Source organism: Phacochoerus africanus, chromosome 4, assembly GCF_016906955.1.
Source record: "Phacochoerus africanus isolate WHEZ1 chromosome 4, ROS_Pafr_v1, whole genome shotgun sequence".
Lineage (NCBI taxonomy): Eukaryota > Metazoa > Chordata > Mammalia > Artiodactyla > Suidae > Phacochoerus > Phacochoerus africanus.
The window spans coordinates 10,787,575-10,804,359 of record NC_062547.1 but is presented as its reverse complement, the minus strand read 5'-3'; the positions used below and the strand labels follow the sequence as shown (position 1 = coordinate 10,804,359).

The 16,785-nt window shown below is 48.8% G+C and overlaps 1 protein-coding gene and 1 long non-coding RNA gene across 2 annotated transcripts; one reads left to right on the top strand and one right to left on the bottom strand.

Annotated features, from left to right (window-relative positions):
- Window positions 1–632: 632 nt before the first annotated feature.
- On the bottom strand, window positions 633–11,577 carry LOC125125113 (uncharacterized). Its single transcript, XR_007134365.1, has 4 exons — window positions 10,564–11,577; window positions 7,529–9,607; window positions 5,940–6,005; window positions 633–661 (listed from the first exon to the last, which is right to left on the bottom strand). It is a non-coding gene; the product is annotated as an uncharacterized LOC125125113 (long non-coding RNA).
- On the top strand, window positions 7,671–16,070 carry TMEM109 (transmembrane protein 109). Its single transcript, XM_047775621.1, has 4 exons — window positions 7,671–7,804; window positions 12,534–12,778; window positions 13,941–14,043; window positions 14,472–16,070. Exons 2-4 carry the CDS (start codon window positions 12,542–12,544, stop codon window positions 14,861–14,863), a joined length of 732 nt encoding a protein of 243 aa, XP_047631577.1. The 5' UTR covers window positions 7,671–7,804; window positions 12,534–12,541; the 3' UTR covers window positions 14,864–16,070.
- The last annotated feature ends 715 nt before the right edge of the window (window positions 16,071–16,785 follow it).

Below are 16,785 nucleotides of genomic sequence, written 5' to 3'. Positions count from 1 at the left end.
AGATATGATCAGGACTGGCTAAGATTGAAATGAATTTGATTGAATGGGTTTTAATATTAAAAATAATAAATATCGAAGTACATGTGTCTTTGCGAGTCATGGTTTTCTCTGGATAGATGCCCAGGAGTGAGATTGCTGGATCAAATGGTAGTTCTATGTTTAGTTTTCTGAGGAATCTCCATACTGTTTTCCAGAGTGGTTGCACCAATTTACATTCCCACCAACCGTGTACTAGGGTTCCTTTTCCTCCACACTCTCTCCAGCACTTACTGTTTGTAGACTTTTTGATGATGGCCATTCGGCTGGTGTAAGGTGGTACCTCAGAGGGGTTTTGATTTGCATCTCTCTAATAATGAGTGATGTTGAACATCTTTTCATGTGTTTTTTGTCCATCTGTATGTCTTCTTTGGAGAACTGTCTGTTTAGATCTTCTGCCCATTTTTTGATGGGGTTGTTTGGTTTTTTGGTATGGAGCTACAGAAGGTGTTTATAAATTTTGGAGATGAATTCCTTGTCAGTTGATTCACTTGCAAAGATTTTCTCCCATTCTGTGGGTTGTCTTTTCGTTTTGCTTAGGGTTTCCTTTGCTGTGCAGAAACTTTGAAGTTTGTTCCAATGTTCATTGCAGCACTATTTGCAATAGCCAAAACATGGAGACAACCTAAACGTCCATCGACAGAGGAGTGGATCAAGAAGATGTGGTACATATACACAATGGAATATTACTCAGCCATTAAAAAGAACGAAATACTGGCATTTTTAGCAACATGGATGGACGTAGAAATTATCATGCTAAGTGAAGTCAGCCATACAATGAGACACCAACATCAAATGCTTTCACTGACATGTGGGATCTGAAAAAAGGACAGACGGAACTTCTTTGCAGAACAGATGCTGACTCACAGACATTGAAAAATTTATGGTCTCCGGAGGAGACAGTTTGGGGGGTGGGGGGATGTGCTTGGGCTGTGGGATGGAAATCCTGTGAAATCAGATTGTTACGATCATTATACAACTACAGATGTGATAAATTTATTTGAGTAATTAAAAAAAGAAAAAAATATTTAAAATAAGCTGGAACAAAGTTAGAAGTTGGTTTTCTCTCTCTGCTAAGAGAGACAAAGTTTTCTTGGAATATTGATCTGCTTTTGACAACAGATTCTTTAAAAGTTTAAAAGTTTTTTACCTTTTAAGCAATCTGTTGTAGGAGTTCCTGTCATGGTGCAGTGGAAACTAGTCCGACTAGGAACCATGAGGTGGTGGGTTCGATCCCTGGCCTTGCTCAGCAGGTTAAGGATCCAGCATTGCCGTGAGCTGTGGTGTAGGTCACAGACACAGCTTGGATCCCAAGTTGCTGTGGCTCTGGTGTAGGCTGGCGGCTACAGCTCCGACTGGACCTCTAGCCTGGGAACCTCCATATGCCATGGGTGTGACCCTAACAAAAAAAAAAAAAAAGACAACCCCCCCCACAATCTGTTGTAACTTTTTGTGTTTGCCTTTGAAATCTTCTATTGTCACTTGGTTAAATGAATAAATCTCGTTTCATAGTGACCTTTGATCCTATTTGACCAAGTGTTTTAAAAATCTTTTGATATTTTTGACAAACGTCCTCAAATCGAATTCTAAACAAAGTTCTTTTCACTTCTAACTAACTTTGGGATGCTTCAGAGGGCACTAAAACGTCTCAAAGAAAGACGTTAAACTAATGAGGCTTATTTGGTGTGTTACGTTACATGGGAAACACTGTCATCCTCCTTAGGTTATATTGTAAGGGTAACCGTAACATAAATGTTCTATTTTTAAAATATATATATATAATTTTTATCTTTTTAGGTTTGCACTCACAGCATATTGAAGTTTTCAGCCTAAGGGTCAAATCAGAGCTGCAGCTGCTGGCCTTTGCCACAGCCACAGAAACCCAGATCCAAGCTGCATCTATGACCTACACCTCAGCTCAGGGCAATGCCAGATCCCTAACCCACTGAGCAAGGCCAGGGATCGAACCCACAGCCTCATGGATACCAGTTGGGTTCATTACTACTGAGCCACAATAGGAATTCCCCCTTTTTTTTTTTTTTTTTTAATTTAAGTTTTTCCTTTTTTTTTAGGGCCACATTTGCAGCATATGGAAGTTCCCGGGGATGGGGTTGAATTGCAGCTGCAGCTTCTGGCCTATGCCACAGCCACAGCAACACCCAATCCAAGCCACATCCTCGACCTACACTGCAGCTTCTGGCAATGCCAGATCCTTTAACCCACTGAGCAAGGCCAGGGATCAAACCCACATTCTCATGGATACTAGTCGGATTCTTAACCTGCTGAGCCACAACGAGAACTCCAAATGTTCTAGAAACTATATGAAATTCTAAAAGTTGAATGTGTCCTGATATAATGTTACCTGTCATAATTCTAATTATTATTTCAATATTGAATGTCACGAACATAAATTTGAGAATTGCCTTTCCTTTTAAAGTCTTTTGTCATTTATAGGGTATTATTGTTTTGCTCTGGCATTTGCAAAAATGCTTCATCCTCAAGAAGAGTCATAGAAACACAGGTTTCCGATAACATTCAGATATACTGTTGAATTGGGTAAGAAATTAAATCATTCTGGAAAACCTGACGGCTTCATAAAAGAAGGAGTGCATCAGGATCAACAAGTATGGCTCTGGAGTTGCCACTGCAGCACTGTGGGATTGATGGCGTCTCTGCAGTGGCAGGGACGTGGGTTTGATCCCCAGCTGGGCCAGTGGGTTAAGGATCCCATGTTGCTGCACCTGCTGTGTTGGTCACAGCTCTGGCTTGGATTTGATCCCAGGCCTGGGAACGCCATATGCTGCAGGGTGGTCAAAACAAAACAAAACAAAAACAAATATGGCTCTTTGAAATATTATTGGCTTTTAATCTCTGTCTCCCAGATATAAGGAAACCTTCACCCTTAAGCTAACTGTGACTCACAGTTTGGTAAATTATACCTTTCTGAGCAGAACTGAAATATTTTTCTTTTCTCTTTACCTGTTCCCTCCAGAATTTGGAAACTCTGAGAGACTATTCCTATTTTCATGGCAATATAGTTATTTGCATAATTTCAATAAGAATCTGTTTTCCTGATAACAGCACGCAATTGGACACATTAGTTATACTGTCAAGGCTTTGACTGGAATGTCATATTTGAGAGAGACATACATAGACTCAGATATGGCTGGATAGCGTTAAGGAACTAAGATTGACTTTATGGAGCCATAAACTCTTTGAAAAAACAGTCCGGTACCTTGCATATAGGGTTCCCGGCAGCCTTATCACGTCAATGAAGAAGGCCACTTCCTGGAGTTCCTGTCATGGGGCTCTGTGGTAACAAACCCAACTAGTAACTATGAGGACATGGGTTCAATCCCTGGCCTTGCTCAGTGGGTAAAGGATCTGGAGTTGCCATGAGCTGTGGTGTGGGTCACAGACAAGGCATGAGCTGTGGTGTACATTGCAGATGAGGCTTGGATCTGGTGTTACTATGGCTCTGGTGTAGGCTGGCAGCTGCAGCTCCAATTCAACTCCTAGCCTGGGAACTTCCACATGCCACAGATGCAGCCCTAAAAGGACAAAAAAAGAAAAAAGAAAAAAAGAAAAGAAAGAAAAGAAAGCCACTTCCTGGCAGATGCAAGAACCTCAAGTCTTTTGGACCTCAAGAAGAGAGTAATTCACCCAAATTTATTGCTATTTTCTTTTTCTTTTCTTTTCTTTTGCTTTTTCAGGCCTTACCTGTGGCATATGGAGGTTCTCAGCATAGGGTTAGAATCAGAGCTACAGCTGCTGGCCTACAACACAGTCACAGCAACGTGGGATCCGAGCCACGTCTGCAATCTACACCACAACTCAAGGCAAAGCCGGATCCTTAACCCAATTTATAGTTATTTCAAACAGAATCTGACAACAAGTCTTTGGCATGGCTGTCCTGGCCTTGAGAGGCCTTTAAAAGTGCAATCTGAGAATCCTTATGGAAAGTTCCAGCAAAGCCAATTTAAAAGAGTGTATATGCTCAATTATGCTCATGTAAATAACCAGGCCAAGTTTGCTGAAACTGGACTTATTTTGCAAACAAATTAGTCTTACCTTGGCTCTATTTGGTAGAGATAAGGGTGGTTTCAGAGAGAATAACTATGTTTCAGTAATACACATTTGTGGCTATTTTTCTAGTGCCATTAACTGTCTTTGAATTTTGGTATTTATACTGCCTGACATCCACTTCCTAGTTGGCTCCTTTTTCTTATGTTGCATTATTGTAAGGTTTAGTTGAATTATTATTTTTTCTTTGTTGGCCATCCCATGGCATAAGGAGCTCCTGGGCCAGGGATCAGATCTGAGCCAGAGCTGCAACCTTTGCTGAAGCTGCAGCAACGCCGGATCCTTAACCTACTGAGCGAGGCCAGGGATCAAACCCACATCCTCACAGACTCTATGTCGGATTTTTAACCTGCTGAGCCACAGCGGGAACTCCTATGTCCAGTACTTCCAGTTTACCTTGGTGGATTTCTCCACCTTGGGGCTCTGATTGGATGGCCCTTGGGAAATTTATTCTAGAAAAAAAAAGTTACAGTTCTGTTCAGGCCACTATGGATATTACTAGGTGGGACTCCCTCACTTGGCCAAACATTTATACCTGCTCTGGAGTTCCCTTGTGGTGCAGCAGGTTAAGGATTTGGCCTTGTCACTGCAGCAGCTCGGGTTGCTGCTGTGGCATGGGTTTGATCCGTGGCCAGGGAACTTTCACATGCTGTGGGCACAGACCAAAAAAAAAAAAAAAAAAGAAAAGAAAGAAAAAGAAAAAAGAAAAAAAAATTATACCTGCTCTAACTCTGGCCATAAATACAAATTTTCTTTAAAGGTTACTCAAGCTCAGTCAGAACAATGAGCTAAATTTCAGTCAAAAACCCTAACCTTCTGTTTATTGGGAGAGATTTCCCTCAATTATGGGATGGATTTATATGGTTAACACCAGGCTACAGTGATTTAAGTTTAAAGCCCCCATTGTTTGGGGAACTGGTAAACTATACTAATGATGATGAGCTTAATAACACTAGGAAATTGGGCTGAATGCCCCTCAAATAATGCCAACATATCATTACCCTTAAAGATAGCTATTGGTATAGAACAGACAGAGTCCGATGACCAGCGATATACTGGGCCACTCCTAATGGAACTTGGTTTAAATTGTTACCTGAGACTTTATTAATGCTACTAGCTATACTAGTTGTATTCTGCCTATTCTATAAGATTGTTGTTTCTTTTATTACCCAATGCGTAACTGAGCCTCTCACAGAAATAATGATGACTAAGTAACCTGAAACAGTTGACAAAATATACAGTTCTATATAAGATTAGAATGACTGTAATAAAAAATTAAAATAAAAAAGTTCCCATTGTGGCTCAGTGGTAATGAACCTGACTAGCATCCATGAGGACGAGGCTTTGATCCCTGGCCTCGCTCAGTGTGTTAAGGATCTGGCGTTGCCACGAGCTGCAGAGTAGGTTGCAGACGCAGCTCGGATCTGGTGTTGCTGTGGCTGTGGTGTAGGCTGGCAGCTGCAGCTCTGATTCAACCCCTAGCCTGGGAACCTCCATATGGGTGTGACTTAAAAAAGACCAAAAAAAAAATTTTTTTAAATGATTGTAATAGTGTAATTACAGATATGGGAAATTTCCAATCAGATATTTCCTGGACCATAACAGACTAGTAAGACAGGTGGTTCAGAGACTCTAATGGCTACTATTAACAGGGCCTAGTCCAGTAATAGCACACTGAGTGGCATATCAACAAAATCCTCTCCTGACCCAGGAATAAGCCTTATTGACACTGTGGGACAAATTGATTATGAAATGCCTCCCAATCCTTGGTCAAACTTATGGCCACAAGGGGGCACTGTAAAACAGTGACTGTCACTCACCATCCAGTTCCACAAGTCTCCAAGGTTAGGTCATTACTCATTGCTGTTGCTGACCTACAGTAGCCCCTGTAAGGAATTCAGGGTGAAGAACAGGATGAACCACTTTTGCTTTGGGAAAACAGGCAAAACAGGTCCTTAGTTAGATAAAGCAGGAAAAAAAAATTATGAACCCCAATTCTTGCATCTTCCCATACTTAGAAAAGCACTAAAGTCATTAACTTTGATACCTCTGCCTCATGAGTAGCAGTAACCTTCTACTGAGATGTAGGCTGGATTGTCCATACTCCTTAGCCAAAATCACGAACATACTGGCCTCTCCCCCAGCTTCTCTGGAGCAGTTCCTCAGAGCTATGGGAGAGGCCGTGTCCCAGTATTTTTTCAGTAAGACCCTGAAAAATACTGAACTCACTGCTCTTATGTTGTGTGTTTTTCTTTCAGACAATTTTCTGGGAAGAAGGCAGAATTAGAAAGATGATTCAGGGAGGGACAGAAAAAAAAGTTCTGCCTTAAGAGTGTTGGGTTTCAGTAACTATTTTAACATCAAAGGGGAGCTTCCATGGCAGCCAAAAGTGATAAAAGCACTTGAACAGCAACTTAGGTTTTTTCTTTTTTTTTTCAGCGTTCACTCTTTTTCATTAAATCTCCACACCTACTGTGCAGTGAAGAGGTATTTTTAAGACCTTCTAGTACTTTATACAGTCAAAAAACAAAATTCAACTAAGTTTCAAAGATCGAATTGGCTATAAAAGATTCATGAATCAGGCAACATACCATCTCTCCAAAGGGCAACAGTTAGGGAAAGGTTTTTAAAGGCCAGGATATGGACGCCATCAACAGAAAAAAAAAAAAAAGATTATCTTAGGCACAGGTAACCTAACTATGGGGAACAGAAAGGGTCTACATGGCAGGTTATCGTCATCTTGGGGACTGGCCCCAGGTGACAGATTACCTCATTGGTGCTGACCAAAAACTTTCTGACTGGTTAAGACAATTTTGGGAGGAGGTTGAAACTTAGGTTAGGTATTAAGCCCCGATTTGGGGGGCTTGTCTTAGTATAGGTAACACTATTTGGAGTCTAGGTTTCCTTTTTCACAACAGTAAAATTGAAAAAAGGAGACCCAGATAGATGAAACGACCTAGGCAGCCTGTTTCATCTCTCTGGCAAAGGAAAACCTCATTCCAAATCCTCGTGATTCCCCATCATGACGCTGCCTTTTGGATAGACACTGGGTTTGGGAGTTGGTTCCTTTCCTTCTCTAAAATTGAGGGAACACCTGGGAGTCATCCGCAGAGTTAGGGTGTGGAAATGGTCTCAGAGGGAGCGGATGCATTTTCCTCAGTTGTGCTCTTCTTACAGCTCCTCTAACACCCGGTCCCTTTGTGCCTTTTTTAGCGCGAAAAGTTTCTCAAAAGACCGGGTGCTTTCAAGCGCCTCTTCCTTAGAACTACATTTCCCACAATGCGGCAGGCGACTCCATGTGCTGGAGAACTACATTGCCCGAAATGCCAAGGCGGGGTTGGGGGCGGATAAACTTCCACTCCTAATTCAAAGAGCCAGTTTACCCACTCTATCGCCCAGATATACTCACTTCTTTCCCCTTTCTCGCCAGGGACTTCCGTTCCCAGGTCAAACTTCCGACCCCATTCTTCTCTGAGTGGAAATGCTTGGGAAAAAACGTAATCAGAGTGTAGGGCGCATGCGCTGACCTGCACCAGATTGGTCCCGGGAGGGAGGCTGCCCTGTTCCCGGGCTCATCCCGCCTTGCGCGTGCGCAGACGATAAACCAACGCCCCGGGATTGAGGCGCGGGTTTAGTGGCGCGTTTTAGTGAAGTCGCACGTGAAGGATAGCGTGGCCGGAGCCGGGTGAGTGCGAGCCGAGACTGGCGCTCGGGGGGCTGCACGCGGGACGGGGAAGCGGCGGCAGCTACAAGCGGGACTAGGGCTTAGCCGCGAGGCCTGGAGAGCACTAGTGGGGAGGGGTCCGACGTCGCTCCGCGGGGAAACAAACTGGGGACCCGGATCCTTGTTGCTATGCAACAGGGGGCGTCGTTACTAGGTAACAAGAGAGGCACGCCTTTCCGGGGAGAGGAGCGTTCCGACTGCTGCTTGGAGAAGGTCCGGCAGATGCTAGGTGGCTGTCAGGCTAGAGGTCGAGGCTAGAGTTGAGCCCCTCGCCCGCTACTCCCGCTCACGGTCCAGCCTACCGCAGCCTCGGTCGGAACCTTTTGGGGTACCTCGAACCTCCCGGCCGCTCCGCGTCCCTTCCCGGCGACGCCACCCGGCAGGCTTGGCAGGGAACACACTGTTCGAAATAGCACATGCATGCCACTGACACCCTGTCTTGGGGAGGCTGGGCCCTGGGGAGGGCGCCGCGCGCCTGGGAACCTGCCCCTTTGCCCGTCGCCCTGCCCCCAAACAGTTGCTGGGCAGCAGCTGTCAGGGGTTTAGCGGGGGCTGCCCCCACCTGCCAGGACGCTGACTTCATTCTCCTCTGTGGCAGCTTCGCCCGATCTAAGAGCTTCCTTTCCACGCAGCTGTGCTTTCGGGTGGCCGCTACATATTTGGATTAACTTTAAAATAGTCTCCTCTCCACCTCTCCACGGCTTTCCATTGCTACTCTCTCTAGCCGCTTCTTGGCCGGCTTCTAGTACTCATTTAACAAGCATTTATTAATCACTGTTCTGTGCTAGGCGCCGGGGATTCCAAGACAAGTTAGCTGTCAAGTCTGCCAGGAGATGCTCAAAGTCTAATGGGGGAGGCAGGCATAGAAACTGCTCAATTATGCTACTAGGCAGTAAATGGTATATCGACCGTTTGTGTACTGCAATATTCCTATGTTTACCATTTACGAAGTTCTTGCAGAAACATTTAGCTCCTTGCAATCACTCTTAACTTTGCTGGTCCCCATTTTACATTCGCAGAGACTGAAACTCTGATAGGTTAAATACTAGGCATCAGGTAGTGGCTTCTAGTGGGTGGCAGAATTGAGCCTGGGACAGAACAAAGTCTAGAGTCCTTAGCTTTGCCCACAGTAGACTTTTCTCTGTGCTTGGATCATCTGTGACAGCCATCTCAGAAATTTCTGAGGAGCTCTAAAAACAAAAGGCTGAGCCCGCCTCAGAGAGTCTGAGTAAGGAAACCTGCAGTCGAGGGGGGAGGAGAAGACACCCTGCTTGAAGAGGCTCAGATCCTTCTGATGGGCCACCAGAGTGGAGACCCCCTGCTTCATGGGGGGAGATCCAGCAATGTTGGGGACATCAGATCCAGCAGAGGGGCACTAAGTCAGCTGCCCCTTCTGCCACGTAATGATTCATAGTGCAAAAGGAAGCTAACGGAGGAAGGAGCCTGCTGGGGTGTGTGGACTGCCCCACCCTGCCCTTTTAGTAAACCACAGCTAAACATACAGTGCCTTCTCACGACCATAGTTAAGTGAGGCTGGTTCCTGCACTCTGCCGGGGTCTCCTGGCCCTGCCTGAGCCGTTTGGCAGCTATCTGAACAAAACTGCAAAACATCAGGTCTAGTCCCAGTTTTGTGCTATCCTCAAACCTCTTGGTGCAGAACCATGACATGTAAGCCCAGCAGGTGGGTCCTCTTCTCGTGGTTGGTCTCCTCGTGGGAGTCCTCTCACTTGGAGATTGTCGACTTGGGGGCAGAATTCCAAGTACCTGGAGGGGAGAGACTGTTTCTTACTGAGGCAGTGTGGGGGTGTGGAAAGGGCAAAAGGCAAGGTTTAGATCCTCAGTTCTGGAGTCAAGTCCCAGTCCTGCTATGTGAACTTCAACACATCCCTTGATCTCTCAAAGCCAGAGTTTTCAGGGTAAAATGGGGAGAGTAGTGGTATCTTATAAGATTGCTGTAATGGTGGTGGATTAGACTCATGCTGAAGGGAAAAAAAAAAAAAAAAGGAATCCTGTTAAAACAATTTGAAGAAACAGAACAGCCAGTGATTACTCTTATCTGCAAAGCACACACTCCCAAATTGTCTTAGATTTGGTTTCCAGTGCACTTCAGAAGGTCGGCTGGCGGGGCAATGCCGGCCTCACCTCAGAGAATTTATTTCGAGGTCCCCAGCTCCCCTAGACTGGAGCAAATGGGGCCACCTGAGAGCCGAGGCTGGCACAGAATGCAGGAGGCTGCCATGGGGGAGCAGCTCACGTCACCCTGACCTTCTAGAAAGAAGGAGACGACATCTGATCCCTCCTGGTGGAGGTCCTTGGATGTAGAACCCAACCCAAGATAGCAACCTTGCTCTTTAAGTCCCAGTGTGGTTGTGACCCAGATAGACTGACCTGTGCCTTCCTCATCTCCACTGGCTGGCAGGAACCATCTGGTTCTTGATTTGTGCCAGAGTAGAAGGCTTCCCAGCCTAAGGTCGTTCCATATGAACTGCATGTTTTGCAGCCCCCCTTGAGCCTACCGGTCTCAGGAGAGACTTAGAGCAGCTCTTTCTGGGTTGGAAAGAGCCCGAATGTGGTATTTTTATAGCCCCTTCTTGGATTCTCCTCCTTCCCACTGGCAAGAATGGGAATACCTTCTTTTCCCTTCCCTCCATCCTCATGGCTCCAGATTTCTGGTCGACGCCCTAAGTGCCCCAGTAACTAAGTGCCCTGGCAGCTCCTACCTGCGGGGCATGGCTCAGCCTCTGCTCATCAGGTCTGAATCACGGAAACTCCCTAGAGCCGCAGGTTCATTTCTGAGTCTGGAAGACCACAGAGGATTTGCTGATGCCGTCTGACTTTTCTTAAGCATGGTGGCAAATAGAAGCTGGAATCGAAAACATTTTTCTTGGCTGAATCCACACATACTTCAATGAGTTGGTACTTGTTGGGTCTTAACTTGCCGACAGCATCAGGTTACAGACAGATCAGAGCACACAACACAAAGTGGCTAAGTGAATTGTCACGAGTAATTCCAGGAGTGGACTGGTGGATGGCAAGTCTGTTTTTTCAGCTCATGAATAATCTATTGTATGACTTTCCGAATCACTTCTGAGACTTAAGTTGGAGAGGATACAGCACGGTGGTGTGTGCGAGGGGTCTGAGGTCAGACGCCTGGGTTCAAATCCTGGCTCTCCCACTTACTCCTTATCCTTCCTCTGTTTCTTCAGTAAAATGGGGGTGGGGGGTTTGTTGTGAGGCCTCCATAAGATAGGTGGCACGTGGTTAACTTCCTTAATAATAATCTTAAAACTTGTGCTTTAACTCCTTGCCTACATTGGGGGCTGGAGATTTGAGGTCAATCTGTGTCATGGGTCTCAGCTTTGCACAGCAGAATCCTGCGGGGAGGGGGCTTGCAGATCTAAGCCCAGGCCACACCCAGATGGTAACATCAGGACCTCCGAGAGACATCAGTACTTTGTGCAGCTTTCCTGCAATTCCAATGAGCAATGACAGTTGAGAGCCACTGTATTACCTTCACTGCCAACAAACATGCAATTTGAATGCAGAAGCCTGGGTTCGAAGCTAGCCTTTCTTCTTGCCCAGTGTCCTTGGGCAAATGCTCGTTTCCTAAGTCTCAGCTTCTTCTCCTCTGTACCCATGGTGGTAGAAGGATAACACCCACCTCAGGATGGTCCTGCAGAGCAGATGACCTAAGTGCAGTGCGTTCTTATCTGAGCATGTCGCTGAGCCCTTTTCTTTATATCATTGTACAGTGGTGATCCTATCTGTGTGCTGTTTTTTAAGTTATTTTTACTATTTTTTGTCTTTTTATGGCCACACCTGCAGCATATGGAATTTCCCAGGCTGGGGTCGAATCAGAGCTGCAACTGCCAGCCTACACCACAGACACGGCAGTGAGATCTGAGTGGCATCTGTAACCTGTGTCACAGCTTGTGGCAATGCCAGACCTTTAACGCACTGAGGGAGTCCAGGGATGGAACTTCACAGATTTCTTAACCTCTGAGCCGTAACTCCCATTTTTTTTTTTTAATATCAGCTTTATCTTAAGTAGATTATAACCTCCTTTGGGACAAAGCCTTATATACTCTTATAATTATTTTTCTTTTTTTCTTTTTTGCCTAAAGCACCTGAGACACAAGGGCAGTCCTTTAGGGTTTTTTGTTTTGTCTTTTGTCTTTTCAGGGCCATACCCGCGGCATATGGAGGTTTCCAGACTAGGGGTCTAATGGGAGCTGTTGCCACCGCCAGCCTACGCCAGAGCCACAGCAACGAGGGATCCCAGCTGCGTCTGCAACCTACACCACAGCTCATGGCAACGCTGGATCCTTAACCCACTGAGCCAGGCCAGGGATTGAACCCACAACCTCATGGTTACTCGTCAGGTTCGTTAACCACTGAGCCCCAATGGGAGCGCCCAGGTTTTTAGAACTGGAATAAGCCTTAGAGCCCTCTTCTCAACTACTTGAAGGTATTGGCTAATCCTCGCAGATTCATTAATATGCAAGTGGTGAAGAACGTGAAAGAGGAACCCATGAATCAGATGTTTGTGTCTAAGTGAAGTCGAAAGTCCCAGTTCTGCGTTTCTCAGCTCTCAGGGAGGGGTGCTGGGGGGTGCTGGGGAACGCCGTGCCTGCGTTTCTCTGCCACTTGGGGCCCTGCGCTCACTCACCCCGCGCGTCTCTCCCGGCAGACCCAGCCATGGCAGGCGCAGGCAGCAGTTCGCCACCGGGCAAGCATCTGTTCAAAGTCATCCTGATGGTCCTTTTGGCCCTCATCCTCCTCCACTCGGTGTCATGCCAGTCCCATCGCGACTTTGTGTCACCAGGCCAGCAGAAGAGGGAGGCCCCAGTTGACCTCTTGAGCCAGATCGGACGATCTGTGCGGGGAACATTGGATGCCTGGATTGGGCCAGAAACCACGCACCTGGTTTCCGAGGTAAGGCCAGTGTTCCCTGCTGTGACTACAGGTGTTCAGGACAAGGGAGGGGACTTGTCCAGGGCTACCCGTCCTGGCTCTACTTCCTCTGTGCGTCATAACCCCTGGTGCAGAAAGCCCCCAATTCCAGTGAATGAAGCCAGGCAATCCCTGCCTTTTGCACTCCTGCTTGTTTCATTCCTACGCCAGGGCCTTGGGCTCCACCCCCGTCTTTCCCCTATTCCTGGCTTTTCTTGCCAGAAAGGCTGGGAAATGAGCCATCGTTATCAACCTATGTCACTGCTGATGGTAGTGTCTGACCTTGGTCGACATCTGACCTAGTCTTCAACTGGCAAAACGTCAAAAGCCCCAAGTCCATTCTTTCATCTTAGAGGTGGGGGTGGGGATGACTCAGGGACTCAAGGCAGGGCTGGCTCTTCTACCTAATGGCATCCCAAGCATGTTGTCCCATACTTTTGATGGGTTTACTAAATGGCTGAAATGATCATTTATAAAACGCATCATATCGAAGAGCTGATTGACTCCTTTTTCACTGAAACATCCTCGCCCTTGACAGGTGTAACTTCACACACCTTCATTATTCCCTGGGAGGCTAGGAGGACCCCAATTTTGCAGGGTGACTACCCCGGGGATTTGATGAGTACCCCCCATGTCCACTTTCACCCACTACTGCCACCAACGTATTTCAGCAGATCACTTGAATTAGGAGTTCCTTTTGTGGCTCAGTGGTTAACGAACCCAACCAGGATCCATGAGGACCCGGGTTCGATCCCTGGCTTCGCTCAGGGGGTTAAGGATCCGGCATTGCTGTGAACTGTAGGGTGGGTCGCTGCAGACACGGCTCGGATCCCATGTTGCTGTGGCTGTGGCGTAGGCAGGCGGCTGCAGCTCCCATTCAACCCCTAGCCTGGGAACCTCCATATGCTGCCCTAAAAGGCAAAAAAAGAAAAGAAAAAAAATCACTTGAATTAGGGTCCCCTGTCCTGGCTTCTAGTTCAGGAAGGAGGAATGGCCTGCAGTCCATCACTGTACACTGCAAAGTGGCTGTGGAAGGGAGGCCAAGAAGCAGAGGGGAGACGTTTGCAGGCAGTGGTGGTGAGGCCCGGAGGAGAAGAGTTACGGCTTCAGTTACAGCTCATCTCTTGCCCTGCTCTTCCCACAGACCTTGGCTCAGGTGATGTGGACCATCTCATCGGCCATCTCTGTGGCCTTCTTCGCTCTGTCTGGAATCGCTGCACAGCTGCTGAACGCCTTGGGGCTAGAAGGTGGGTAGCAGAGAACTGGTTGGGCCAGCTGGAGCTCAGCCTCCCACTTCCTGTTCATGGGAGTTTATCTGTTCAGGGCCTAGACGTTTCCCCTAGCTGTGGGACCCCTCCCAGGCCTCCCCAGAGGCCAGCATAAAGGCAGGGTGCTAACCGCCATGTTGCTGCTAAGCCATGGCATCTCGTCTGTCACCCACAGCCCAGAGAATCACTCCCATTTCATAGATGCAGCAGGCTCAACCAAGGGTGGGACTCTGTCCACAGCCAGCTGGAACCAGAGTTGAGATTTAAGCTCAGGTCTCTGTGGCTCCATGGGAAAGGATTTTTCCTTGGCAGAAGAGTTTAGCTCCTCCCCCTTTTTTTGGTTCTTGACCTCCCCCTCCCCACAGCATCTCCAGGTTGACTGATTCTGTGACTCTCTCCCCTTCCAGGAGATCACCTCACCCAGGGCCTGAAGCTCAGCCCTGGCCAGGTCCAGACCTTTCTGCTCTGGGGAGCCGGGGCCCTGGTTGCCTACTGGCTGTTGTCCCTGCTCCTCGGCCTGGTCTTGGCCTTGCTGGGGCGGATCCTGTGGGGCCTGAAGCTTGTCCTCTTCCTGGCCGCCTTCGTGGCGCTGGTGAGGTCAGTGCCCGACCCTTCCACCCGGGCACTGCTCCTCCTGGCCCTGCTGACCCTCTACGCCTTGCTGAGCCGGCTCACTGGCACTCGGGCCTCGGGGGCCCAGCTGGAGGCCAAGGTGCGGGGGCTGGAGCGCCAGGTGGAGGAGCTGCGCTGGCGGCAGAGGCGCGCGGCCAAGGGGCCCCGCAGCGTGGAGGAGGAGTGACAGGGACGCCGCCAGAGGACGCCGCCTTCGTCCTACCAAAGAGCTGAGCTGCTTCTGGGTCGCACAGCCCTCCTTCCAGCCCCCTGCCCCTTTCTTGCCCTGTCTCTGAATCGCCAGCACCTTTTTCTTGGCACCAGATCCCGTGGCTGAGAGAGAGGCAGGCCGAACCCCGATGGGCCTCAGGGACCCTGTCTCCCAAGGGTCTCTGCCTGGGGTTGGTTCTCTTAACCCTTTCTCTGTTCCCAGCCTGTCTGAGCCAGGGCAGGTTGGGGGGCCTCCCGCCAGCTTCTGCGTCTGCCCCGGGCCACCGTCACTGCCCACGGCCTCCGGGGCCTCAGCACCACCTTGCCTTTCTCCCAGTGCTCTTGCTGTCCTGTCCTTCTCTAGCTCCGCCTTTGCCAAGTCCCCGGCCTCCTGCCTCATAGGCAGTCTTCTCCCAGCCCTGCCCTCCAGCCAGACCACGGTCTCTGCAGGCATGCTCCCCTCCCCTCCATTGCCCCGTGTGGGGAAGAGGCAGGGTGCGGGGGGCCTGAGGGGAAGGGAAGGTGGGGGAGTCCCCACATGGGGTCGGGGCGGGACTACGCTGAGTCTGTTACAAGTGCCTTAATCCGAGCCAGCAGGGCCTCTGCTTGCCCGTTGCTGCCCTACTGTAGGTAGGAAACTGCCCTGTGGCTGCTCTATGTCAAGAGGAAAGGGATTCCTCTCAGACTCTTGATTCCCCTTCAGCCAAAGCAAAAGATGACCGACTGCCTCGTAGGCTTGTGCCTGCAAGTAGGACCCGGCAGCGGCCATCAGATCCCCTGTGGGGATTTCACAGACCCCCGAAGGAGGAAGGAGGGCTCGGCTTGACCACACAATTCCAGACGGCTCTCCATCCGTCTCTCTCCATCGCTGCTACCAAGGAGTTGCTGAGCAGCGGCCTGGGAGGAGGAGCACAGAGCAGACGGGCAGCAGCGGCGATGCGCCTCCCTCCCCTTTTCCTTCTCGAGCTCCTCCTTGGGAGCAGAGGCAGCCTGCCGCCTGAGCCCGCCCCACCAGAGCCCCGGTGGAAGTGGGTGGCCTCCTCTGCCAGGCCCAGCACATGATGTGAAGAGGAAAGAAATGCCCAGTTCTTACTGTTGAGGTTGGATGTGGAATCACAGCTGCAGTGATATATATTTTTATCAGCGCTTGGTTGGTTTTAAATAAAGTGCACGCTATTTTATTATCTCGTTCCAGATAAAATGTATTTGGTCATTCTGATTGCTCCCTCTCCAGCTAAACCCATTTCTGTAGAGCTGCTCAGCTTTCACTACTTCTCCCTGCAGGTACCAGGTAGCTTGAAGCTGGGAGAAAGGGAGGGAGCACAAAAGAAGGCTGGTACCAGGTACCCTTCCCTCCCCGAGTGTGAGGAATGAGGAGGGTCTGCTCCCATTACCGGGCTTCCAGGAACTGACCAGCTCTGTTGGAATAGGGTGGCTGTGGGGGAGGAGGAGGAAGGGACCCTCCTGCACCCCTGTGTGCAGGAGCAGCAAAGGCTGGCTCCCAGCCAAAGACTTGCCTGTCCTTCCAGCGTCCCCACGGGACAGGAGTTTCTGCATCCTGGTTCTCAATCCAGCCCATAGATTGGATCAGTCATTTTTTGTGGAGGGGCCCAGGTGTGGTTTTTTCCCTTTTTAAGCTGTCCAGGAAAGGCTAATGTGCAGCCAGGTGCCTGGCTCTGGATCTTTCCCAATACTGCCTGGCGGGCAAGGCTGTACCAGGAGGCCAGACCTGGGAAGCAGGCCTTCCATGGGGGCAGAGAGCAGCCCTCACCCTTTCTAGGCTCACAGGCTTCTCCCAGGGATGGGGCTGGGCAGAAACTAGAGTGCTTCCTCAGTCAGGGCTGACCCAGGCAGCTGTCACCTGGCCCTGTGCCTCCCCGCCCCCATTTCTTCCTTTTT